A 25891-nucleotide genomic window follows, 5' to 3' on the forward strand; every position below is an offset into this window, starting at 1 on the left:
GCATGTCAGACGCAGAAGAAGAATACGAGTGAGTGAAATAGAACTTACAAGAGTTTTTCATTTGATGTCACCTCTCAGCTTTCACACTAGTGCAAATCCATGAGCTGACAGGCCTACTGATAAATATTGGTTTTCTCTCATCCTTTTTCTCACCTCTCCAGGGATCAGACAGTGGGTAAGTTCAGTCAGATCGGTCCATATCAGTCACACGCATAGTGCAGTAAAACCATTATGCCTTAAAAATATACTCTTTGAAGTGGAGTAAGTTAAATGTAAAGACCTCAGTAAAAACTTTCCTGATTAGCTTATGGTGTCTTTGTAACTTGATCACTTTGTCCATTATTGTTTCTGTTGGTGCCAAAAAAGCCAACAAACCAGGGTTCGCTTTACAGCAGGCCAACCCTGTGTTGGTTTGTTCACAAGACATGTCCACCTTTTAAATACACTATATAATCAGCATGGGTCTTTAATATGGACAAGACACATTAAATCAGACACATATAGTAATATAGTGACTGTACTATTGTACACACATCTGACGTGGTCTTTATCTTTGTTTTCCTTCTCCCAGAGGTTGAGGAGGAGCCTGAGCCTGAGCCTGAGCAGCAGGAGGAGGAGGAGCAGGCGGAGGAAGATGGAGGAGGTAAGGTGTTGGAAAAACTGTTTCCATTGCGAATGGATGAGAATTTTTCTCAATCTCCAGAGATGCTCTCAAAGAGTTGGTCAAGCACTCTTATTCATAAATGTTGCGGATGAACTGACCTATCACTTTTCCCTGTGTCCTTCTTTCCCTTGTTTCCCAACATTGTTGGCTAATATTCTGCTGTTGTTCTTATGGACCATCAGAGCAACAAGAATATCAAGGTAGGGTGATTCACACCAGCTTGAGTCTCAAGTTTGCCACATTTCATTTCATTAGTCACTCACTTATCAGCAGACTGAAAACTTTAAATGATTCAGAGTTTAGACACCACTTGTATACACACACACACACACACACACATCTATCTATCTGTATACACACACACACATATATATGCATATATGCTTGTCGTTGCAATCTGTGTTTTAAAGGAGCAAACACTCAAAACAGAAGTTAATTATAATATTTGTTTGAGTGTGCCGTTTAAAGCTGCAGTAATAAATGTTGCTTTATTGGATCAAGTTATGTATAATGTGACAAGCTTAGCTCATAAAAACAAATGAACTGGGAATTTTACAAACTCTGTAATTGCCCTGTGCTCCGAAATTTAGTGACTTTCAGTTCATTGTTGGGGTTTTGCGGACCACAACTTTACTGTAAGAAGCTTTTTACTGTCCAGTACCACATAGCAGTTAGACAAGTTGGCAGCTAAGTGTAACCACTGTGTAATTAGCAACTAAAGCTACAGAAGCGGTCCTTAGAAGCTGGGTTTGCTTGATACAAATGGATAGAATTCATTAATATCAGCTGGATACTTATAACATGAAAGAAGCACATTAGTTCAGTTTTAAAAGCTCAGTAAAACATCATAATATTATATGAAGCTTCTGTTTTGGAAAATTTTTTCCTTTTAAAACTTGTACTATGTTTTCATTTCTTCATCTGGAACCATTCGAAATATTCTGGCGTTCATTATTACACAGAGTGCAAAGTGTATAGATGTGTTTCCTGCGTTTCCAACATGAAATCAGTTTGACCTCACAGAACATCTATGAGTCAAACTAAAAGGCATGCAAAAACATCTACATTTTGCAATAATGAATGCTCACAGAATATTCCAAAAGGCTACATTTCCCACAGCCACCATGTGCCAGTGTAGAACTGGCTCTAGTTGCATGATGGGAAATGATAGTTTTAAAGCAATAGCTAAGCATTTTGGAATATGTGCTTATTACTTGGATGCTAAGATTAGATGAGATGGTTGATAGAACTCCATCTTTTAGTAAAAGCTACAGCTAGCTGCCAGCTAGCTTAGCTTAGCCCGAGAGCTGGGGGGAAAAAACTAGCTAGCTACCAGCACCACTAAAATGAGTTTATTAGTGGCAACTTACAGAAACAGTGTTTCCACGTTTCCAGTCTTGGGCGTAGATTTGTATTTACAGTACAACTTTAAATACTCTTGTTACGCCCCAGTCTAGGGGTACAGGAACGCAACACAAGTTTGAAAGAATTGCCCCGCCCTGGTCCCCAAAACCATACACAAAGGGAAACCAATTTCTTAGTGAATCGTGATTTATTTTTCTGCACTGCAAAAATGAAGCTCCGGGGTGAACAAAGGCCAAAATAACAAACAAAACAAGCTAAGTCAGGAGGAGGTGTTATCTACAACCCTATGTGAAATCAAATATCAAACAAAAGACAAGCGCTACACCTAACTCCCTAACTGAAATAAACAGGAGAAAACAGTGCAAGGAAAAACAATAAGGCAGCTCACCCCTTCTGTTGCAGTGCTATTTACAAGGCTATTTACAATGAAAACTAATGTACACACTATATACAAAACTCCAAAAAAGTCGCACAAAGTCACAGGCACAAAAGTCTCAGGTTTTGGAGGCCAGGGTCAGGTCTGCTGCTGCTGTCAGTGGCTGCCCCGGGACAACTGCTGGTGAGGGATTTGAATGAAGATCACATGGCCAGGGGACCAATCAGCAGCCGTCAGCTCATCCACTCCGGGACCTGCAAAGACTTAAAGGCACAGACAACAACAGCCACCAAAACAGATTATGGACAGGGCCATAACACCCCCCTTCCCAAGACCAAACATCTCCCCTAAAGATGTTTGGCGCTTAGGGGTTCCGAAAACCACGTGACAGCGCATCTGCCAGTACATTCTCTGTCCCTTTTTTGTGATGGATCTCCAGATTGAAATCTTGTACTAAGAGGGACCATCTCATGAGCCTTTGGTTAGAATTTTGCATTCGGGTCAAAAACACGAGGGGGTTGTGGTCTGTGTAAACAATGACAGGTGCTGAACTGGAACCGACATAGACCTCGAAATGCTGTAGAGCAAGCAATAGAGAGAGGGCTTCTTTTTCAATGGTGCTGTATTTCTGTTGGTGGGAGTTGAATTTTTTCGAAAAGTAACCAATTGGGTGATCAACACCCTGCCTATCCTCCTGCAACAGTACCGCACCTGCACCGTTGGCGCTGGCATCCACCTCAAGTTTAAACGGATGTGTGAAAACAGGAGCGGCAAGTACTGGTGTGCTGCAGAGGAGAGCTTTGGCAGACTCAAAAGCATTCTGGCATGTGGGGGACCATACAAATGGTTTTGACACACTTGTGAGACTGGTGAGAGGTGCAACTACATCTGCAAAATTCTTACAGAAGCCACGATAATAGCCGGCCATACCAAGGAACCGGCGAAGCTCACGTCTAGTGCGAGGCACAGGGAAATCTAGGATAGCCTGGACTTTAGCCAGCAGGGGGCGCACCTGTCCCTGACCCACCTGCTTCCCTAGATAAGTCACAGTGGCCTTACCAAAGTCACATTTGGCAAGATTTAGGGTAAGGGATGCCTCTTGTAATCTTTCAAAAATCTCCGTGAGTGTTCCAAGGTGATCTGACCAAGTCTCTGAATAGGCTACAATGTCGTCTAAGTACACTTCACAGTTTGTGACACCACCTAAGACAATGTGCATAAGGCGTTGGAATGTGGCAGGGGCATTTCGAAGGCCAAAAGGCATGACGGTGTATTGGAGGAAGTGGTCCGGAGTGACAAAAGCAGAAATTTCAGATGCACGCGGAGTGAGGGGAACTTGCCAATAACCCTTTAATAAGTCCAGTTTGGTGACAAACTTTGCGGAGCCAACCCTGTCAACACAATCTTCCATGCGGGGAAGAGGGTAGGAGTCGGGTTTGGTCACACTGTTCACTTTTCGAAAATCACTACAAAAACGTGGAGTTTTGTCTTCCTTCGGCACAAGAAGGCATGGGGAACTCCAGGCACTCGAACTAGGGACAGCAAGACCATTTTCCAGCAAGTAGGAAACTTCTTGCTGAAAAAGTGCACGTTTGGTAGGGTTCACACATAAGCGTGTTGTTTGATCGGAGGGTGGTCACCTACATCTATGTGTAACCAACTTTAAGGTATAAAGGTGAATTACAGCGCAATAATTACTTGGGCTCGTAATAAGACCCTGGCCAGAATCAGAAGACACCAAATTCGTATGGAGCCAAAGTATTGAGCAGCAATAATGACCTGGACACAATGTTAACTTTTGAGTAGCCACTCTTGTATTGTTACAAAGTATAACAGGTATTTGTCCAATTTGTACAGATAAAGTATAAAATAAAATAAATAGTGTGCACACTCAACAAAATAAAAGTACTCGTTGGGGCCCTTTAAGAATTTAGAGTTAAGCTGGCGATAGCCAACTTCAAAGGTCCTTGTGAATGTAACTGGAATGTATGAGTGTGTGGTGTGTATCTTCTTTGGGGTAGATCGTCCTCAAAGTGGTTGGCTCGCCATCTATCACAACCAGAATATCGTCCTGGTCCTTGGACTTTTCCGTCCTCTCCAAAAAACCTGACCGTTGCTCTGTTTCACAAAAGCCCAACACACACTGGCGTTGGAATTGCAGCAGCTCTCCGGATGAAAGGTGAGTGGTTAGCCGACGTTGCCTCTCTCCTTTATCCAGCCACTCGACTCCGGACTTCCAGCAGGTAAGTACGCTGGCTTTCCTTCCTCTCAATCCTGAGTTTTCCTCTCTTTTGTCCGTGGATTTCTCAGTTTGAGTAGTAGATGCCTCCACTCCTCTTGCTGAGATAAGAAAAACCCGGGACACCATGCACCTCCACCTCACTTCCTGGCTGACAGGGTCAATGCGGCCTGGGTAGGCTCTGATTGGTTGCTGAGCTAGGTGCCCTCACGTGGGGTGAACTGAGAGGTGCATTCAATGGTCATAGGAAATACGACGCTTGTTGATGTGGACAGTTAATATAAAGAGAATAAGTATGATATTTTTCATCTGGGCTACACCCTCCCCTCCTGAACTCATGCACGTCCCTGTGCATGGTAGACAGTTAAATGATGATTATTTGACGGGTCAAGGAAGAGGGCGAAGCAGGCTCTTCACCATCACTGATGACATCGGCCCAAGCTGAAGACAGTCCTTGCAAGAATGATTTTGCTGCAGTGATCAGAGGATTGCCTAGCTCCGTATAGTCAAGCCGTCGTGGCGGACGACGGTTTCTCTCAGATCTCCTTACAGAATCATTTGTATCCATGTTTTCCCTTGTATCCACTGGGACTATCTCCTCCACTCTCTCCTCAGAATTCGCACCTCTGGTGCCAGCCTCCTGAAATGGAAGTTGCCTTTCTTGGACGTCTGGGTCATCAACAGGTGAGTCAGTTTCAGTTAAGGTTATTTCATCCACTTGTTCGGTCGGTGTGACTCCATTGGTAGATAAGTACTCAGTATCATCTGTAGTACTGTTAGGCATATCAGGTATGTTGCCAAAATCAGATTGGCTGTCAAAAACAGGTGGGTTGTCAATATCAGGAACATTTACAGGACTCTCACTCACTGTGTGGACAGGGGAACTCAACCAAACAGGAATGAGCAAATCATCTTCTTCGTCTGAGGAGTTCTCTTCCTCTAGCGCTGGATTTGCACGGGTTCTTGGCCTGCGTGACACTGGCTTCTGTACATGCTCACTGCTTTCCTCCACAGGTAGGTAGCCACATGGCAGCAACAGATCCCGGTGTAGTGTTCTTAGGGGACCATCTTTGTTTTCAGGCTTAACTGTATATACTGGGAGGTTGCCTGCCCTTCTCACCACTACATGCACAGTGTGTTCCCACTTGTCTGAAATCTTATGTTTGCCCCGGATACGGACATTCCTGACCAATACCCGATCTCCAGCTTCCAAGTCTGATGCAGTTACATGTCTGTCAAACCTCATTTTGTTCTTGTGAGCCATCTTTGCAGCCTTGTCCATAGCTAACTTGTAGCTTTCTTTGAGACGTGACTTGAGTTTTTGCACATATTCAGAGTGAGATGAGTGTTGTTCCTCTTGCACTGGCAGGTTGAATGCAAGGTCAACTGGCAACCGAGGTTGGCGTCCGAACATCAGTTCGTACGGGGTGAAACCAGTCACTTCATTCCTGGTGCAGTTATAAGCGTGGACCAGGGGTCTTACATGGTCACGCCAACAGGACTTATCTTGATCACGGAGAGTTCCCAGCATATCAAGCAAGGTACGATTAAATCGTTCCACAGGATTGCCCCTAGGATGGTATGGGGTTGTCCTCACCTTGTGGATACCAGCCACCTGACAGAGCTCCTTGATTGTGCGGGACTCGAAATCTGGACCCTGGTCACTATGCAATTTTTCTGGGATGCCATAGTGTACCATAAAGTTCTCCCACAGACACCTTGCCACTGTGCGGGCCTTTTGATTAGGTGTTGGGATAGCAACTGCAAATTTAGTGAAGTGGTCCGTGATCACCAATATATCTTTGGTTCCACTCCTGTCAGCTTCCAGGGACAAGAAGTCCATGCACAAGAGTTCAAGAGGTCGTGTCGTATTAATGTTGACCAAGGGGGCCGCTCTTTCAGGCCGTGCCTTCCTCCGCACGCACCTGCCACACGTCTTCACTTTCCTTTCCACGTCCAAAGCCATCCTTGGCCAATAAAATCTTGACCTTACAAGGTCCAGTGTACGGTCGACTCCCATGTGACCCATATGGTCATGCAGGCTGGTGAGAACTGTGTTGCGAAGCTCAGCTGGAAGTACAAGCTGGTAGGTTTTCTGGGACCTCTCTTGGCGTCGCCGGTACAAGACATTGTTGCGGAGCTCAAGACGGTTAAGCTCTCGGAGGAGCAGTGGAAGCTCAGGGAACTGTGTGCGCACGGTTGGAGGTGGTGTGTCCCCATATTCGATCTGAGAAATAACATGCTTTATACACTGATCGGCTCTTTGCTCGTCTGCCAGCTCTGCCTCAGTTAGATGGGGAATGGTTGGCAGACCTCCAAACTGTTCCTCTTGCCCATAGCTATCAGGTACAGCACTAGGAGACACAGCAAGCACCTCCACCAAGGCAACACAATCTGCATCTGCCTCTCTCTCATTGTCAGGACTGACGCTGTAGGTGAACTGCCTCTCACAGATTGCTTTCACCACAGACTGATTTACAGCATTGATCTTGTCTGGATCACAAAGGTGATCTTGAGTGAACTGTTGTATGCGTTCAATCTCTTTTTGTGATTTCAGGTCGTCCGCTAGCCCTCCGTGTGGTCTGCGTGATAATCCATCCGCATCTCCATTCTGCTTCCCTGGACGATAGAGGAGTTTGAAAGAGAATGTGGACAGTGCTGCTAGCCACCTATAGCTAGTTGCGTCAAGTTTTGCTGAAGTCAGAATGTAAGTCAGCGGATTACTATCCGTTACAACAGTGAAGTGGTTGCCGTAGAGATAGTCGCTGAACTTTTCTGTAACTGACCACTTGAGCGCCAGAAACTCCAACTTGTGCGCTGGATAGCGATTTTCGCTCCGTGACAGCCCTCTACTTGCATAGCCTATGACTCTAAGTTGTCCCTCTTGCTCCTGATACAATACAGCACCAAGCCCGGTGGTACTGGCGTCGGTGTGCAGTATATAGGGTTTCTGGGGGTCAGCGAAGGCAAGTACAGGGGCAGTGGTGAGACTTTGGATGACTGACTCGAAGGCTTCCTGGCAAGCTGGCGTCCAGCGACCTCCGAAAGGGTCTTTTGGGTCATGGTACTGATGTGCACTTTGTCTTGCGTTTACTTTTGATTTCTTGTGGCTAGGTGGGTACCCTGAAGTTAAGTTGTGGAGAGGTTTCACAATGCTGGAATACCCCTTAACGAACCTTCTATAATACCCAGCAAAACCAAGGAACGACTTTAACTCTCGCAGGGTCTGTGGGACAGGCCATGTTTTAAGGGCCGAAATCTTCTCAGGGTCAGTCCGAACTCCATTTCTGGAGACCACATGTCCCAGATAACGGACTGAAGTCTGGAAGAAGACACATTTCTCTGGTGACAGCTTTAACCCAAACTCTTTTAGACGAGTGAGCACTTTCATGAGTCTTTCTTCGTGTTCCTCAAGGGTTCGGGAGAATACTATCACGTCATCAAGAAAGACCAATGCATCCTTCAAATGCATATCCCCCATGCACCGCTCCATTAACCGCTGGAACGTGCTGGGGGCGTTCGTTACACCCTGAGGCATTCTGTTGAACTCCCAGAAGCCGAGAGGGCACACAAAGGCCGTCTTCGGTTTGTCTGCTTCTTCGACCTCGATCTGGTAGTACCCTGATTTTAGATCAAGAACAGAGAACCACTGTGAACCATTGAGGGCTGAGAATGTGTCCTCTAGCTTCGGAAGGCTGTACGCATCTTTTATAGTCTGAAGGTTTAGACGCCTATAATCGATGCACAACCGGACTTGGCCGTTCTTTTTCCGGACTACCACTATGGGTGACGCAAATGGGGACTCTGACTCTCTAATAACTCCTGCATCAAGGAGTTCCTGAATGTGCTTCCGGACAGCCTCAATGTCCCGTGGGTGGATTGGCCGGGCACGTAGTTTGAAAGGCGTGCCATCCGAAAGTTTTATATGATGTCGCACCTGGTCCGTCCGGCCAAAATCCAGGTCGTGCTGTGCAAACACCTCAGGCATGCCGCTGAGCTGCTGAGTGATGCGCTGTTTCCATTCCAATGGAACTGGGGAGTCACCAAAATTGAAGGTTATGGTGGGCTCTTGGAAAGATTCAATTCAATTCAATTCAATTTTATTTATATAGCGCCAAATCACAACAAAAGTCGCCTCAAGGCGCTTCATAAAGCGCCTTGAGGCGGAGTCTCTGGAGTCTCTGGAGTTCTCTGGGATAGTTCTGACTGTTTGGTCTTGTTGTGTTCCTTTAATAGGATGGTCTGATAAGCACTAACCTCTGCAATAGTACACTTGGCAGGGATGACAATGTCGTGGTCAGACTCGTTGCTTATAACAACTGGCAACTTGTGGGGCCGCCGCTGGGGAAAGTCCACCAGACCGGCTTTAAGTAGCAGGCCACCGGGCAAGGGGGACGATGATGGGTACTCAATTACAACTGATTTTTCATCCTGAAGGCCTTCGCCAAGGGCGACTCCCTCCACCACTACAGTTGAACCAGCTGGAATGACTTGAGGCATCTTGCCAAGTAGCTTCACTACCCCCTGATGGGTGTCACTTGTCTGCTTCCGTCTCAACTCAATGATTTTGAAGACTACTTCGTAGCCATGTGGGAGGGGTTGACGATTGGCTAAGTCAGTCTCTGAGTAGATGTCGAACAGTACATCTAGGGTGTTTGTGCCTATGAGCATGAGGGATTGTGAAGTGTCAGGGACGATTAAAGCAAGTGTGTTTACATCTACTGGAACACCTATAAAGTCCTTTGGAAAAGTTATGGTCATTTCTATATAGCCAAAGTAAGGCACTAGCTGGCCATTAGCACCTTCCACTTCTAAGAGGTCATGTAGTGGCTTGATCTTTTGCTCTGAAAGGTGCTGCTGGTAAAATGACTCAGGAACAGTGGTAACTTGGGAGCCTGAGTCAAGAAGACAGTTGACTTCTTCACCTCTCACAGTCACTTGAGCTGTACTTCTGGTACCAATCAACTGTTTAGGGAGTTGGAAAGATTGGTTCTGCTCTGAATGGTTTAAGCCAGAACATGTTTGTGCTTTGACAGTCTTTGCTGGGGTACTTACTTTGTTAACCTCAGCTGTGATTTTGTCACCATTGTTTACGTCTGAGGGACGTTGTTGACTCTCCTCAGCTCCTGTTTGTCCCACAACAGGAACTGTTAGATGTTTAAAGGTGAATCTGTACAATCTCGCGCTTCCCACTGGCGTTGTTTCTCCTCCAACTGCTTCTTTTTTTCTGCTACTAGGTTGGGGTTAGCGGGGTCAACACAGCATGGAGCGATATGTCCATCTTCACCGCAGTTGAAACAATACCAGGGCTTGGGTCTGCCCCTTTGCCTCTTTGAAGTCTGTCTTTGCATACGTCCATCTACACCATGTGGCTTTGACATCTTACTCTGCGGCTTCCCTGCAGGGTCCTTGCTGTTTGCAAACTTTGTTTTTTTCTGTGACATGAATGTAGTTAGTTGACTTTGCAGACTCGCCACCTGCTTTCGCAGATCCTCAATAGCAGCAATGCTACTCCCATGTTTCTCCTCTTGTTCACAAACATGTGCACCCTGGAACTGTAACTGAGTTCTCTGCTTTGTGGTGCCAATGTGTTTTCTCATACGGTTAGTTTTTGCTTGCTGTCGATCTTCCTCAGAGCGAATCATTAACAACAGGTCTGAGAATTGGGGTGGGCTGCTCTTCTTTTGCTCAAGTTGCAGGGCGCTGAGTAGGTCGTTGTCCCAACATCCCCTGCAGAACTGTTTAAGTAGATGTTTGTCCACTTCTTCACATGCGACTCCCCCCCTCTTCATGGCTCTGTTTAATGCTAGCTGTAGCCAGTGAAGGTAAGTGGATGACTTCTCACCTGGATCTTGAAGGGTGTTCAGGAATTGAGCGAAAAGTTCCTCACCATCTTCTACAGTGCCAAAGGCTGAATCTAGAAGCTGCAAATAAGTCACAGGTGGTGACTCAGGCCGCAAACTCTTAACTATATCAGCTGCTGGTGGGAGCAGGCTCTCATGGATCTTTCTGGATATTTGCAGGGGGGACATGCTGGGATCATTTTGGAGCAGTTCAATTTGTGTGCGCCATGTGTCATAATCAGTTTCATTGTTAGGTCTGGGAACCTTACCGGAGAAGGAACGGAGTCTCACCTGGGACTGGATGTGTGGGACAACATCTTGCCTTCGTACGATATGCTCTACCACAACCTTCTGAATGTCAGGTGGGTTCAAGTCACTTACTGAGAGGGACGCTGCTCTCCTTCCATTAGTGAGGGGAACATCATCAGTGCCACCAGTATCACTTGGTGTAACATCTGAATGTGAGGTGTGACACTGTCGCTCTTTAGAAGCGGGCGGAGATACAACAGTGGTCTCGACATACGTGGGAGAAGGTTCTTCAGTGGTAGGTCGCATGGCTTCAACATCCTCCCCAATCTGACACATCATCTCCTTCAGCACCTCACCGTAGTCTTTGCCACTCAGCTTGGCTAGTTCCTTGAGTTCCGCCAAGTAGGTTTTTGTAACATTACTCCCAACCGTGGTAGTGTACATGCTACTGAGTGTTTTAATTTCATAGACAACGCTGGGATCAGCTTGTGCTGTGTATGTGTATGGTAAACGAGGTTCTAAACCTTCTAAGGCTGAACTGCTAGAGTATTCTACGATCAGGTTTTGGTAGAAGTTGGACAGTGAATCATCAACAAAAAGGACTCTTGTGATTTTACCATACTGTTTCAGAAAGTCAATGACCTGTTCATCTTTCTCAGATACCTGTGTTATCCCAGCGACAACAACCGCATTAGGTATTTTGACACCAGACTTTTGTATGAAATCCATGCTGGTCATTGCCTCAATATTGATGCTCAAATCAATTGGCTCCTGGCTGGCTCGCCACTTCTGTAACCAACTTTAAGGTATAAAGGTGAATTACAGCGCAATAATTACTTGGGCTCGTAATAAGACCCTGGCCAGAATCAGAAGACACCAAATTCGTATGGAGCCAAAGTATTGAGCAGCAATAATGACCTGGACACAATGTTAACTTTTGAGTAGCCACTCTTGTATTGTTACAAAGTATAACAGGTATTTGTCCAATTTGTACAGATAAAGTATAAAATAAAATAAATAGTGTGCACACTCAACAAAATAAAAGTACTCGTTGGGGCCCTTTAAGAATTTAGAGTTAAGCTGGCGATAGCCAACTTCAAAGGTCCTTGTGAATGTAACTGGAATGTATGAGTGTGTGGTGTGTATCTTCTTTGGGGTAGATCGTCCTCAAAGTGGTTGGCTCGCCATCTATCACAACCAGAATATCGTCCTGGTCCTTGGACTTTTCCGTCCTCTCCAAAAAACCTGACCGTTGCTCTGTTTCACAAAAGCCCAACACACACTGGCGTTGGAATTGCAGCAGCTCTCCGGATGAAAGGTGAGTGGTTAGCCGACGTTGCCTCTCTCCTTTATCCAGCCACTCGACTCCGGACTTCCAGCAGGTAAGTACGCTGGCTTTCCTTCCTCTCAATCCTGAGTTTTCCTCTCTTTTGTCCGTGGATTTCTCAGTTTGAGTAGTAGATGCCTCCACTCCTCTTGCTGAGATAAGAAAAACCCGGGACACCATGCACCTCCACCTCACTTCCTGGCTGACAGGGTCAATGCGGCCTGGGTAGGCTCTGATTGGTTGCTGAGCTAGGTGCCCTCACGTGGGGTGAACTGAGAGGTGCATTCAATGGTCATAGGAAATACGACGCTTGTTGATGTGGACAGTTAATATAAAGAGAATAAGTATGATATTTTTCATCTGGGCTACATATGTCATGTTCGAGGACAGTAGTGCGAGACGGAGTGTCAGCAAACAGAGATGGGTAAGTATTGATCAGAGAACACACATCGGTCTGGGCGGCCTCATCTAAATGTTTTAGGTGGGAATTCAACTTATCCAATACTTCAGAGTTTCTGAGTCGGGAGCAACCCTCAGCACAAACGAAAGCTAAGCCATCACTTTCTGGGCTATACTGAGACGGGGATGCTGGCACAACTACCGACACGGCAGACAGCGCAGCAGGGGATGAGGAGGAGTTTACACCTGCATCACGAACAAAATAAGGCTTCATCAGATTAACATGACACACACGACGCTTTCTCCTACGGTCTGGGGTACCTATAACATAATCTGTGTCACTCAGTTTCTCTTGGACAGTATAGGGCCCACAGAACTTTGCCTGGAGAGAGGATCCAGGAACGGGTAGGAGAGTCAACACTTTGTCACCCACTTCAAATTTTCTCTGCACGGACTTTTTGTCGAATTTCCTTTTCATTTTTTTCTGAGACGCGGAAAGAGCCTCGCGTGCAATTTCGCATGCTTTATGCAGACGCTCCCTAAAACAACTTACGTAATCTAATACGTTCTGCTCGGGGGTAGCTGTGTCGGACAGATATCTCTCTTTAAGCAGCCGCAGGGGACCACGCACTGTGTGTCCAAACACCAGCTCTGCGGGACTGAAACCCGTGGACTCCTGCACACTCTCCCTCACCGCTAGAAGGAGAAGTGGCAGACCTTCGTCCCACTCTCTTCCTGACTCGAGGCAGAACTTCCTCATCATGGCTTTTAAAGTCTGGTGGAAACGCTCAAGCGCACCCTGTGATTCGGGGTGATATGCACTGGATTTTTGATGCTTGATGGATAGCGATTTTAAGACCTGAGCGAATATCTTGGACATGAAGTTAGACCCTTGGTCTGTTTGAACTGATTTGGGCAAACCGAAAAGGGAGAAAAAGTTTACTAATGCTCTGACAATGGCTTTGACTTTGATAGTGCGTAACGGAATAGCCTCGGGGAAGCGTGTGGCGGCGCACATTAAAGTCAAGAGGTACTGATGTCCTGACTTGGTTTTTGGAAGCGGACCTACACAATCGATGATTATGTGCTCAAATGGTTCGCCTAAGGCTGGGATTGGGTGCAATGGAGCAGGAGGAATAACCTGGTTGGGTTTTCCGCTGACCTGGCAAACGTGGCAAGAGCGGCAATATTTGGTCACATCAGTCTTCAAACCTGGCCAGAAAAAGTGACGCAGAATACGAAGGTAGGTCTTCCTAATTCCTAAATGTCCAGAGAAACTGTCATGTGCTAGGCTGAGTACTTGGTGTCGGAAATTTTGCGGTACAACTGCTTGTTGAAATACGTTCCAGCCAAGATCACTAGAGGAGGGAGGATGCCATTTGCGCATTAACACATCATTTTCAATGCTGTAGACACGGGGATTCTGATCGCTTGAATTTGCGGCAAGTAAACATTTGGCCAAAGTCGGGTCATTCTGTTGCGCATGAATAAAATCTGTTTTGTTTACCTCAAAAGACAGGTCAGGTGTAGCGGGTAGCAGTTTATCAGACACACATTTTTCAGCTTTTTCCACAGGCAGTTCAGCTTTCTCAGGAACAGCTTCAGAACATAGAAAAGAGTCAGACAAGTCAACATCACCATATTTGCGCTTGTGGGCGCGTGTGACAACACAGGCAGGAAAAACAGAGGGCAGACTGTCAGCAGCAGACTCGGAAACAAAATCAAAATCATCGACGGGGTTTTCAATTACTTCAGGGATCGGGAAAACTTTCCCATTGGCTAGATCATTCCCCAGAATCATAGTAACCCCCTGCACGGGCGAGCGAGCGCGCACCCCAACTGTTACCGGGCCCGAAACGAGAGGCGACTGTAGGAAGACTCTGTGCAGCGGAGCTCGTAACACACTCATTTTCACTCCCCACACGAGAGCATCAGCACCACAAAACGAGTTACTTGAGAAAGGCAACGCGCTTTCCAAAATGAGAGACTGGGCAGCCCCAGTGTCGCGCAAAATTACAATCGGCACGCGATCCTCCTCTATTCCAGTCAGTGAGGCGAACCCTTGTGAAATGAATGGTCGGTAACTGCTGTCAAGACTGTCATTTCCTGGTTCATCACTGACGGGATTAGGAGTAGCAACCGATTGAACAAAACCAATGCTTTTTGGCTTTTTCCATGTGTGAGTTTGCTCTTTGCGACGGAGCGACGGACAACTGGCAATGAGATGGCCAGTATCATGGCAATAAAAGCATTCTCGGACAGTCATGGGGACCTGATCAGGGCGCGTTTGACGCTTAGGAGAAACCCTCAAACTCCTCGCAGGTTTCGACAACGGGGCACATTCACGGCGCACAGCTGAAAACGCAACGCGATGGGTCAACACAAACTCATCTGCGAGAACAGCAGCTTTAGACAACGAATCCACCTTTTGCTCATTGATATATACAACAACATTCTCTGGAAGACACGTTTTGAATTCCTCCAGCAGGACCAATTCTCTTAGCTGAGCAAAGTCCTTCACTTTACTTGCAGCTAACCACTTATCAAACAAGAGAGTCTTCTCCCTGGCAAACTCTACATGTGTTTGGTTGGCAGATTTGTCACACGACCGAAACCTCTGGCGATATGCCTCTGGAACTAGCTCATAAGCCCTTAAAATAGTGGATTTCACAATTTCATAATCCAGGCTGTCATCAATAGACAAGCTCGCACACACTTCCTGTGCTTTCCCCACCAATTTACACTGCAGCAACAAACTCCACACATCCTTGGGCCATTTCAAAGTGGTTGCGATGCGTTCAAAGGCATTAAAGTAAGAGTCAACCTCACTTTCTCTGAAAGGTGGCACTAAAGCAATTTGCCTGCTTGCATCAAATTGGTCAGAGGAGAGTGAATCAGAAGATTTACTCACAACTTTACTCACTGGGGTAGAGGTAACATTGCGCTGCAGGGAAGGATCCAGCTCCATAGCCCTTATGCGGAGATGCATAAGCTCAACTTCTTTGGACTTAAACATTAAACAAATCTGCCACCAACAACAAATCCGCCTTTGTGCATCGATCCAACTTATCCACGGTGGGTTGTAGTGCAAAATCATCCACATCAAAAGTCATTGTGACTAGATCACCCCCAACACTACAAGAAAACTGCCAACCAAAAACTGCAGACAACCCACAAAATACAACGAGCAAAAAGAATGGCAAAAGAAAAAAAAAAGGACGAGCCCCCACTTTATGTTACGCCCCAGTCTAGGGGTACAGGAACGCAACACAAGTTTGAAAGAATTGCCCCGCCCTGGTCCCCAAAACCATACACAAAGGGAAACCAATTTCTTAGTGAATCGTGATTTATTTTTCTGCACTGCAAAAATGAAGCTCCGGGGTGAACAAAGGCCAAAATAACAAACAAAACAAGCTAAGTCAGGAGGAGGTGTTATCTACAACCCTATGTGAAATCAAATATCAAACAAAAGACAAGCGCTACACCTAACTCCCTAACTGAAATAAACAGGAGAAAACAGTGCAAGGAAAAACAATAAGGCAGCTCACCCCTTCTGTTGCAGTGCTATTTACAAGGCTATTTACAATGAAAACTAATGTACACACTATATACAAAACTCCAAAAAAGTCACACAAAGTCACAGGCACAAAAGTCTCAGGTTTTGGAGGCCAGGGTCAGGTCTGCTGCTGCTGTCAGTGGCTGCCCCGGGACAACTGCTGGTGAGGGATTTGAATGAAGATCACATGGCCAGGGGACCAATCAGCAGCCGTCAGCTCATCCACTCCGGGACCTGCAAAGACTTAAAGGCACAGACAACAACAGCCACCAAAACAGATTATGGACAGGGCCATAACAACTCTAATCCAGGTATTAGCTAGAAAGGTAATTGGTATATATTCCAAAAATAGCTAAATCCTGCAGCACCAGATATAACCTGGAGCTTCTTCTGGTCATTTCACACCTCTTTTCCCATTCATTTATCACGTTTTTTCCCCCTCTATTTTTATTTATTTATCTATGTTTTACTTTCTTTTGTTTTTCACTTCCTTCTTCTGGATCTTTACAACTTCATTTCTTACTCATCCGTATTTTGTTCTCCTTTCAATTTTTGTTCCCACTGTTTCCTTCCTACCACCTTTTTTGGTTGCTGCCTCCTCTTTCTTGCTTTGCTCATGTTCACACTTCACCCACAATTAACCCTCCTTTTCATTCCATATTTTCGTGTTACCATCCTTCCATGCTTCACTGTGTCTTTATGTGGATGGTCCTTCAGATCAAGATGCCCAGGAGGAAGGTGAGATCTAGTAGGCGTGCAGTTCCCTGAAGTGGTCACACTCATCACTTTCTGTTGGCACTGTGTTTACGTCATTAATTATCTAACACATTGAGAGCAGGTTAACTTTTGTGGTTCTCACTGGACTCTAGCCTTTGAAAGCTATGTTATGTAGTTTCCTAAGTTATTACTTTCCATATGCCTCATTTTCTGGTAAAATCTTCCAAGACAGCCTAATACAAACTATGTGGTCAAATTCATGTAGCCGTTTAGTGTACCCAAGCCCAGGTTTTTTAATAGTATTATTTCACATTTTGTTATAACATTTAAAAACCCCGTGTTGCATTTCTTTCTCACTCCCATGCTTGCTGTGTATTGAATGCAACATTTTGTATTTGACTAATGACAACCAGTCATTCTAAACACTTTTTACTCATATAGCCATTTGTTTTATCTTTGTCTCTCTTTTATTCAGAAGAAGAGCGCCCCAAGCCCAAGTATGTTCACTCCATCTGTTTTTCTTATGTTTTGTAGCAGAAAACAGATGTTCTCTATTCATTTAAAGAACTGCAGTCTCACTTTGAATCTGTCGTATTTTTTACCTTCAGACCCATGGTGCCACAACTTGCTCCCCCAAAGATTCCTGAAGGAGAGAGGGTGGATTTTGATGTAAGTCACAAACATGATATTAAACCAAAACATCTTAGTAATAAATCCACGGCAGACCTCACCACGTTTTCATAATTTTCAGCACACTTAATCATTATTTCACAAACTTGGCTGCAGCTCTCCCTCTGCCAGCCGCGCACATCACCCACAACACACCCTCAGGATCCAGTACCATTTATGCAGGGCGGCGTGATGAGCCAATGCAGCTCCGGTGCGTCAGCTTCTACTGCAGCCGTGCCGCAGCCACGCCCACCACAATCTTTATATTCCTTTTTTAATTTTTTTTTTTACACTTTTCTCTTTTAAGTTAGCAATCACAGTCATCTTAATCTTAGTCAAGTTTCAATTTTGGAATTATTTCTGTTTCCTTTACCCTCACTGTCCCTGCATATTCCTAGCCTGTAACCAGATCCAATCCCTTTGCCAAACACATGCCAGCCAGGGCAAGAATAAGTTTGTTAATATCTGAGACTTGCTGCTGTTTTAGGTGTGCAAATTGACTTTAACACTGTGTACATACTCTTGCAGCATTTTAAGGACATTTTCTTTTAAGCGCTGTGGCTTAGATTGTTCTTCCACATCTGAATCGAAACTCATTGTGTAATATATCTTTCTATGAATACGGTGTTCCTCAGGGACTGGTAGTAGGATCACATCTTGTTGTGCACATGCGTCTAATTATACAATGTTATTTATTGTTATTATGCCAGAAACATTAATCTTCCTGTTACATTTAATTATTCCTGCAGCCTGTAGTCTATCTAAGATCTATCAACAGATATGCTACATTTTCTGAAAACTGTAACTGTCCCAAGAATTTCAAGTTTGGGTAAACTATTTGAAAAACAGTTTCTGGCCAGTACAGCACTGTAGTGAAGCTGGTAACACTCTTTCCTCACAGCAAGTAGATTCTTGGTTCAAACCAGCTGGTTGGTTCAGACCTCAGCATGTGGTCTTTGCATGTTTTATCTTGCACTTGTACTTGACCCTAAATCTTTTTCTAAGTTACAGAAACATTCTTCTTCCCCCAGGACATCCACAGAAAACGTATGGAGAAAGACTTACTGGAGCTACACACTCTGATCGATGTACACTTTGAGCAGAGGAAGAAGGACGAGGAAGAACTCATTGCTCTTATGGAACGAATTGTAAGTTTACTTTGCTACCAACACCTCTCAAAGCAGTTGAATCCAACAAATGAATCATGTGTAGGATAAATGCTTCTTCTGTGTTGTTCTTAATATTACATGTTTTGCTGTCCTGTAGGAGCGTCGTCGTGCAGAGAGAGCTGAGATCCAGAGGGTTAGAGCAGAAAAGGAGAAGGACAGACAGAACAGAATTGCGGTAACACTCTGACATAAGTCGTTTTAAGGAACAGTTCTCCAGGCTTCTTGAAGGATATTCAAAGCTTGTCTTCGGATGTTTGTCTGCCTTTTTCACCCGTTCTCTGTCACGGTGATCCTCAGTTAGCTTGCAAGTCAGATGCTTTCCAACAGTTTTAACATGGTGGATCAAAATCTGACTGTACTTTTCTACAATCATAATTCCATCATTTCTGACAAGATCCCCAACACCACTGGCTGGAATGGAGCCCCAAAGCATGACAGAGACTCCAGTGGGTTTAACAGATGGGCTGTAGACCCTCACTGTAGTCCCTTTCTCCTGACCTCCTTACTTATCAACAACAGTTTGAATCAAAAGTTTCCCGTGAATCCATCACTCCATAACACCCATTGCCACTGATTTTTATTCCACCAGCTTCTTCATCTTCTTCTCCCCCGTTGCCCATCCTTAACCTCCTAGGACCTGGCGTCCACATATGTGGACATCATATTTTGGGTAGTCGAGACCAAAATACCTATTTTTACTGTAGGGCCTGATATCTGCTTACGAGGACATTATGCTGCCACTGTTCTATCAAAATTTAAAACGGATGTCCTCATATGTGGCTCTCATTTTTCTCAGAAACAAAAATTAGGTAAAAATCAAAATCTGGTAATTCTTTGTTTTTACATTCATCAGGTCCCAATCGGCCCAAATAGCGAAGAAAAATTAAAAATGCTGCCATGAAAGGTTAAAGTGGCTTCATCACAGCGACTATTCCACAGAATATTGTGCAAAAATACGTCCGTCAAGATTTGTTGTCTTTAGTAATTTTTAGAGATTCAACTAAAGAAATGAGAACAAATGTGTTTTTGCAACAGGCTGATAGAAAGCTACAAATACTAAAGATACAATTTAAAAAATATGCTGACTGTAGGTTATGTGTAGAGACAACCTAACTCACTGTCTTTTTTATGATTGAACGTGCTATATATCAGTGTGTAGTGGCAAAACCCTGACCTCCAAAAATGGTCAGGTACAAGAACTTGACTGGAAATAAATGATACCAAACCGATGTCTAAAGACATAGGGAACTGTTGTTGAAGACCACTTGGCTCCTTGGAAGCAGAATATAAAGAAATGAGGGGTTACTCTAGACCAGAGGTCTCAAACTTCAGTCCTCAAGGGCCGCTGTCCTGAATCTTTTCCATGTGTCCCTGCTGCAACACACCTGAATACAATTAGTAGGTCATTAGCAAGAATCTATAGAACTTGACTGCATGGTGAGGTGGCAACCCCTAACCCCACTCAAGTATACCCATATGGAAAAGATATATATAAATCTTATAAAGTTTGTATCTGTCTTGTGTGAAACTTGTATGAAAAGCATACAAGAGTGAAAACAGATATAAGATCCCTTGAAAAATTATATAATGAAACTTGTATGTTTTGGATACTTACTAAAACAATGTATGAAAGTAATGAGAAAGTGGCCACTTTCATGAGTAAATCATATAAGTTTTTACGATTTCTTTTCCATATGGGTATGTAAGTGTTTGGAAAAATGTACTTCTAAAAGTACTTTTATTGCACTATGTTAATTCACTCACGAGCTGCTGTAACATGAATCCAGTGGCTGAAATCATGCAGTCAAGAGCTGTGTCCCAAAACATCGGCTGCATCCTTCGGAGGACCCGGCCTTCGCGGTCTACGTGGGCCCGGTCCTTCGAAGACCGAGAAGGCCGGAAGTGCGAGGCTGTGAAATGGGACGGTCTACCCTTCAGATTTGCGTCACCGGAGTTTAACAAACTCGGCCGTCTGCTCCTTGCTATCTAAAATATAACAGGAGACTGCCGTAAATTCTCGACCGTCTCACACTTCTGTTTAATCGGTTTTCTGTTTAACGTTTATTCAGCTGTGGGAAAATCCCGGAGGAACCTACCCGATGGATTAATAAAGTTGTATTTAATCGAATAATCTAATAACTTTGATCTCAGCCAAACCGATTTACTCCAGAACAAATAAAACACAGAAAAAAGGAAAACAATTATTTCCAATTTTTAAGTTATCCGAGTGACTTATATATCATGTTTAACCTGAGTAGCGAAAGACAGCGGGGGTCTGAAAACGATGAAGCCGGGAGTCCACTGCTCTCGCTGGCTCGAGTGACCATTGAACCCCCCGGCTTGCTACCGAGCGGGTGGGTGACAGACGTCTCCGAAAACGTCGGCACACTTTTGCAAATATGCGATGTCTTGATAAACCAAGCAGATATTTGTAATTTACACTGAAAATATGTTAAAAGTTTATTTTGTGGCCCAGAAAGATTAATAAGAGTAATTTTAAAACTCAGTAGCGTCATTGTTGGCAGCTGAAATTTGGCTGGGCTATGAATTCTGGGATATGGTGGGCCACGAAGGACACACCCGACCCATCCTTCAAATTCGGGGAAATGAAGGACGCATTTGTCGGCCGCATTTGAAGGAGTCAACGAATTGGGACAGCCTTCATCGCCTGGCTGTGATGTAATCAGCCTTCAAATGCGGCCTCCGGAGGATGCAGCCGACGTTTTGGGACACAGCTAAGGTCTACAGAGTCTAATAAACTACTAATTGTATTCAGGTGTGTTGCAGCAGGGACACATGGAAAAGATTCAGGACAGCGGCCCTCGAGGACTGGAGTTTGAGACCCGTGCTCTAGACTTTGGCACAGTACCGTATGTTTTGAATTAAGAATACCAAATGTCAGTTCAGTTCTCTGGACATTTTACCACAGCGTGTCTCTCAGGTCAGCCAAACTGTTTCCAAATGTGTTTCTGGCTCAGTTTTCGTTCATCTGACAGGAAGAGCGTCACAGAAAAGAAGAAGAGGAGGCCAAGAGAAAAGCTGATGATGATGCAAAAAAGAAGAAAGTGCTGTCTGGGATGGGGGCGAACTTTGGAGGCTTCCTGGCCAAGGTAGACAAATGGCTGTTGTCAGTCTGGGGTGTGATGGTGATGATGAGATATGGAGTAAGTGTTTACATATAGAATAACTGTGAAACATATGTGTTCTGTCCCAGGCAGAGTCGAGGAAAGGGAAGCGCCTGACAGGCAGAGAGATCAAGAAGAGAACTCTGGCTGATAGACGGCAGCCACTAGCCACCGACACTCTGAGAGAGGACGGGCTGAAGTGAGTCTCCTCCAGTTGGGACTGTAGACAGCTAAGTAGTGATTATAACAAAATAACTACTATAACTTCTCTATAAAGCAGCCCACCTTTTCTTAAAGCATTTTCCAGAAACTCAAGATAGTGATGATGCAGCAATAATGTCATGATTTCAGCACAATGATTTAATGTATTTATAAAGCTCAAAGATCCAATGAATGAGTGGTTTGTAGAACCAACTTAGCTAGATTAATTAGACAAATCCACAGTCACTGACTACAAATGTGTAGCCTGCTACAAAAAGTAATTCTATCTATTTTTCACTTAAATGACTTAAAGCAGCGGTCCCCAACCCCCGAGGAGGATGTTACTCTCAGTGTTGTTGGCGCACTTCAGGAGGACGCTGCTAATAAAGTTACACAATCACACAGTGAATTTGTGTTTATTATTATATTTACAAAATACCACTGTTTTTGTCTCAGTCGTATCATTTTATTTTGTTGTATTTATCCGCCACACCTTAAAGGCCGGTCTGTGAAAATATTGTCTGACATTAAACCGGTCGCAAAGAAGGTTGGAGACCGCTGACTTTAAGTAAAGGAAGATCATTTCTAACTTTACGAACTCTGCGTTCTAGGCAACGGGCCCAAGAAATGTGGAACTGGATCTACCAGCTGGAATCTGAGAAGTTTGATTTCATGGAGTGCATGAAACACCAGAAATATGAGGTAATACTGCAAACGCACCTCATCACTTTAAATGTCACTTTACCCTGCCAGTTTTGTTCTTTCCACTGTGCGTATGTTAGTGAACATTCGAAAATGGAAGGCTTTCTGTTTCATCGGCTGTGACATGAGGTCGGTTATGTAAACACAGGCAAGTGGGATATCCACCGAAACCTCAGAATCTTAGCTAAAAGATCATATAAATAATTTCCACTAGGGATCAATAAAGTATTCTGATTCTGATATAAACCATTTCTATGACCACCAAATACAGTGAAAACAACAAACCATTAAAAGAGCAGTTAAATAATTTCACGAAATTGACATAACACACAAACAAGTGAACCCCGTGTTCACTCTGACCACGTCTAACCAGCCAAACAACTAATTTTCTAAAAGCCAACATCTCACAGATTTCAAAACTGCAAGTTTCATCAAGCTCCGACCAAAGTTCAGCCGCAAAAGAAGACCACAAATAAACTGCTGTATACAACATCTCTCATCCAAACAAACATTATGAGCCCTTTGTTTCCACTGCTAAGTGCTCTCTACAGGGAGTGCAGAATTATTAGGCAAGTTGTATTTTTGAGGAATAATGTTATTATTGAACAACAACCATGTTCTCAATGAACCCAAAAAACTCATTAATATCAAAGCTGAATGTTTGTGGAAGTAGTTTTTAGTTTGTTTTTAGTTTGAGCTATTTTAGGGGGATATCTGTGTGTGCAGGTGACTATTACTGTGCATAATTATTAGGCAACTTAACAAAAAACAAATATATACCCATTTCAATTATTTATTTTTACCAGTGAAACCAATATAACATCTCCACATTCACAAATATACATTTCTGACATTCAAAAACAAAACAAAAACAAATCAGCGACCAATATAGCCACCTTTCTTTGCAAGGACACTCAAAAGCCTGCCATCCATGGATTCTGTCAGTGTTTTGATCTGTTCACCATCAACATTGCGTGCAGCAGCAACCACAGCCTCCCAGACACTGTTCAGAGAGGTGGACTGTTTTCCCTCCTTGTAAATCTCACATTTGATGATGGACCACAGGTTCTCAATGGGGTTCAGATCAGGTGAACAAGGTGGCCATGTCATTAGTTTTTCTTCTTTTATACCCTTTCTTGCCAGCCACGCTGTGGAGTACTTGGACGCGTGTGATGGAGCATTGTCCTGCATGAAAATCATGTTTTTCTTGAAGGATGCAGACTTCTTCCTGTACCACTGCTTGAAGAAGGTGTCTTCCAGAAACTGGCAGTAGGACTGGGAGTTGAGCTTGACTCCATCCTCAACCCGAAAAGGCCCCACAAGCTCATCTTTGATGATACCAGCCCAAACCAGTACTCCACCTCCACCTTGCTGGCGTCTGAGTGGGACTGGAGCTCTCTGCCCTTTACCAATCCAGCCACGGGCCCATCCATCTGGCCCATCAAGACTCACTCTCATTTCATCAGTCCATAAAACCTTAGAAAAACCAGTCTTGAGATATTTCTTGGCCCAGTCTTGACGTTTCAGCTTGTGTGTCTTGTTCAGTGGTGGTCGTCTTTCAGCCTTTCTTACCTTGGCCATGTCTCTGAGTATTGCACACCTTGTGCTTTTGGGCACTCCAGTGATGTTGCAGCTCTGAAATATGGCCAAACTGGTGGCAAGTGGCATCTTGGCAGCTGCACGCTTGACTTTTCTCAGTTCATGGGCAGTTATTTTGCGCCTTGGTTTTTCCACACGCTTCTTGCGACCCTGTTGACTATTTTGAATGAAACGCTTGATTGTTCGATGATCACGCTTCAGAAGCTTTGCAATTTTGAGACTGCTGCATCCCTCTGCAAGATATCTCACTATTTTTGACTTTTCTGAGCCTGTCAAGTCCTTCTTTTGACCCATTTTGCCAAAGGAAAGGACGTTGCCTAATAATTATGCACACCTGATATAGGGTGTTGATGTCATTAGACCACACCCCTTCTCATTACAGAGATGCACATCACCTAATATGCTTAATTGGTAGTAGGCTTTCGAGCCTATACAGCTTGGAGTAAGACAACATGCATGAAGAGGATGATGTGGACAAAATACTCATTTGCCTAATAATTCTGCACTCCCTGTAGCTCACATTCACACTCCAACAAACCCATCAAGAGCAACTCAGGGTTCAGTATCTCACCCAAGGATACCTTGACATGCAGACTGGAGTAGCAAGGGATTGAACATCAACCGTGGCAGATAACCTGCTTTACATCTTGAAGTAGACTATCTCAACAGTAGCAGTCAATTCAAAGATGTGTTTTTGATAAATAAATACAACTAGAAAGTAAAAATTTAAAAAAGAATAAAAAATAAAAAAAAGCTCAACGTGTGTAAAAATTTGTATACACGTTTCAGCGTTTTACTCTAAACTCTATTCAACAGAATATGTTAATTGTGTTTCTGTGATCCTGCAGATCATTGTGCTACTGAACAGAATCCAACATGCCCAAAAATTGTGAGTAGCCACTTTTATACAAATAGTCAGATTTTACTCTTGTTTTTTCTTTTTTTAAATTTCCTCTGTTCTCCTGTTGTCCTCCAGCAAAAAAGGCCACGGCAAAGGAAAGGTTGGCGGTCGCTGGAAGTAAATCCGGGAAATTCCAAAAAGGAAAACCACAGGACAGATGACAGGGGAGAAAAAAATGAAGTCGCTGTGGGAATTAAACATTTCTTCTCCGTGCTTCTCTAGTATCAGAGCCTTTCTGCCTTCATTTTAAGAATGTGGTAGATATTATATCTCACTGCAAATGGATAATAAAATATATGCACTGTGTTTTGAGTAGCATCTTGAGTCTGCTTCATTTGTTTTGATTTTGCAAAGGCATGTATGCACATTATGCGGAGCAAGTCTAATTAAAGCATTGCATTTGTTCTGATTCTGCTGCTTGTGGATCACAACTTCATCTGTTGTCAGTGCTCGTATATCTACATGGATAAATAAGCACAAATGAGCACATACGTTTACTTAATTTTGCTACAAAATGTTTATTAAGCATGGTTGTGAGACTCTGAGAAACATGAGGCATTTCTTATCGGCCACAACAGAGCAGCCTGCTATGGTTGGCCTGCAAGATGCCAAGGTGACCACGGAGACGAAGGCTGCTGCTGAGGGGCACCCAGCACCCACTCCCGAAAAAGGAGCTGGCTGCTACACTCGGGCTGTAGCCCTTAGAAGGTGGACTACATGCTGTTGCGGCACTGAGGAGGAGCCACAGGGTCCCCAGAGCCCTGCCTAACACCAAGACTTAATCGTGGCC

General features: G+C 44.3%; 1 protein-coding gene across 4 annotated transcripts; it reads left to right on the forward strand.

Moving 5' to 3' along the window:
- tnnt1 (troponin T type 1 (skeletal, slow)) lies at nucleotides 1-25407 on the forward strand. 4 transcript variants are annotated; one of them, XM_082530858.1, is made up of 14 exons: nucleotides 1-28; nucleotides 162-175; nucleotides 572-643; nucleotides 847-864; nucleotides 16736-16756; nucleotides 17211-17232; nucleotides 17344-17404; nucleotides 18436-18552; nucleotides 18671-18748; nucleotides 21570-21683; nucleotides 21788-21897; nucleotides 22511-22601; nucleotides 25049-25089; nucleotides 25177-25407. In XM_082530858.1, the coding sequence occupies exons 1-14, from the start codon at nucleotides 3-5 to the stop codon at nucleotides 25220-25222; spliced, it is 831 nt and encodes a 276-aa protein (XP_082386984.1). In that variant the 5' UTR covers nucleotides 1-2; the 3' UTR covers nucleotides 25223-25407. The 4 variants fall into 4 exon arrangements, with proteins under 4 accessions (XP_082386984.1, XP_082386985.1, XP_082386986.1 ...); XM_082530859.1 differs by having other exon boundaries at nucleotides 17214-17232; XM_082530860.1 differs by lacking the exon at nucleotides 16736-16756.
- Nucleotides 25408-25891: the final 484 nt, after the last annotated feature.

Source organism: Aulonocara stuartgranti (genome assembly GCF_965226115.1).
Source record: "Aulonocara stuartgranti genome assembly, chromosome: 4".
Lineage (NCBI taxonomy): Eukaryota > Metazoa > Chordata > Actinopteri > Cichliformes > Cichlidae > Aulonocara > Aulonocara stuartgranti.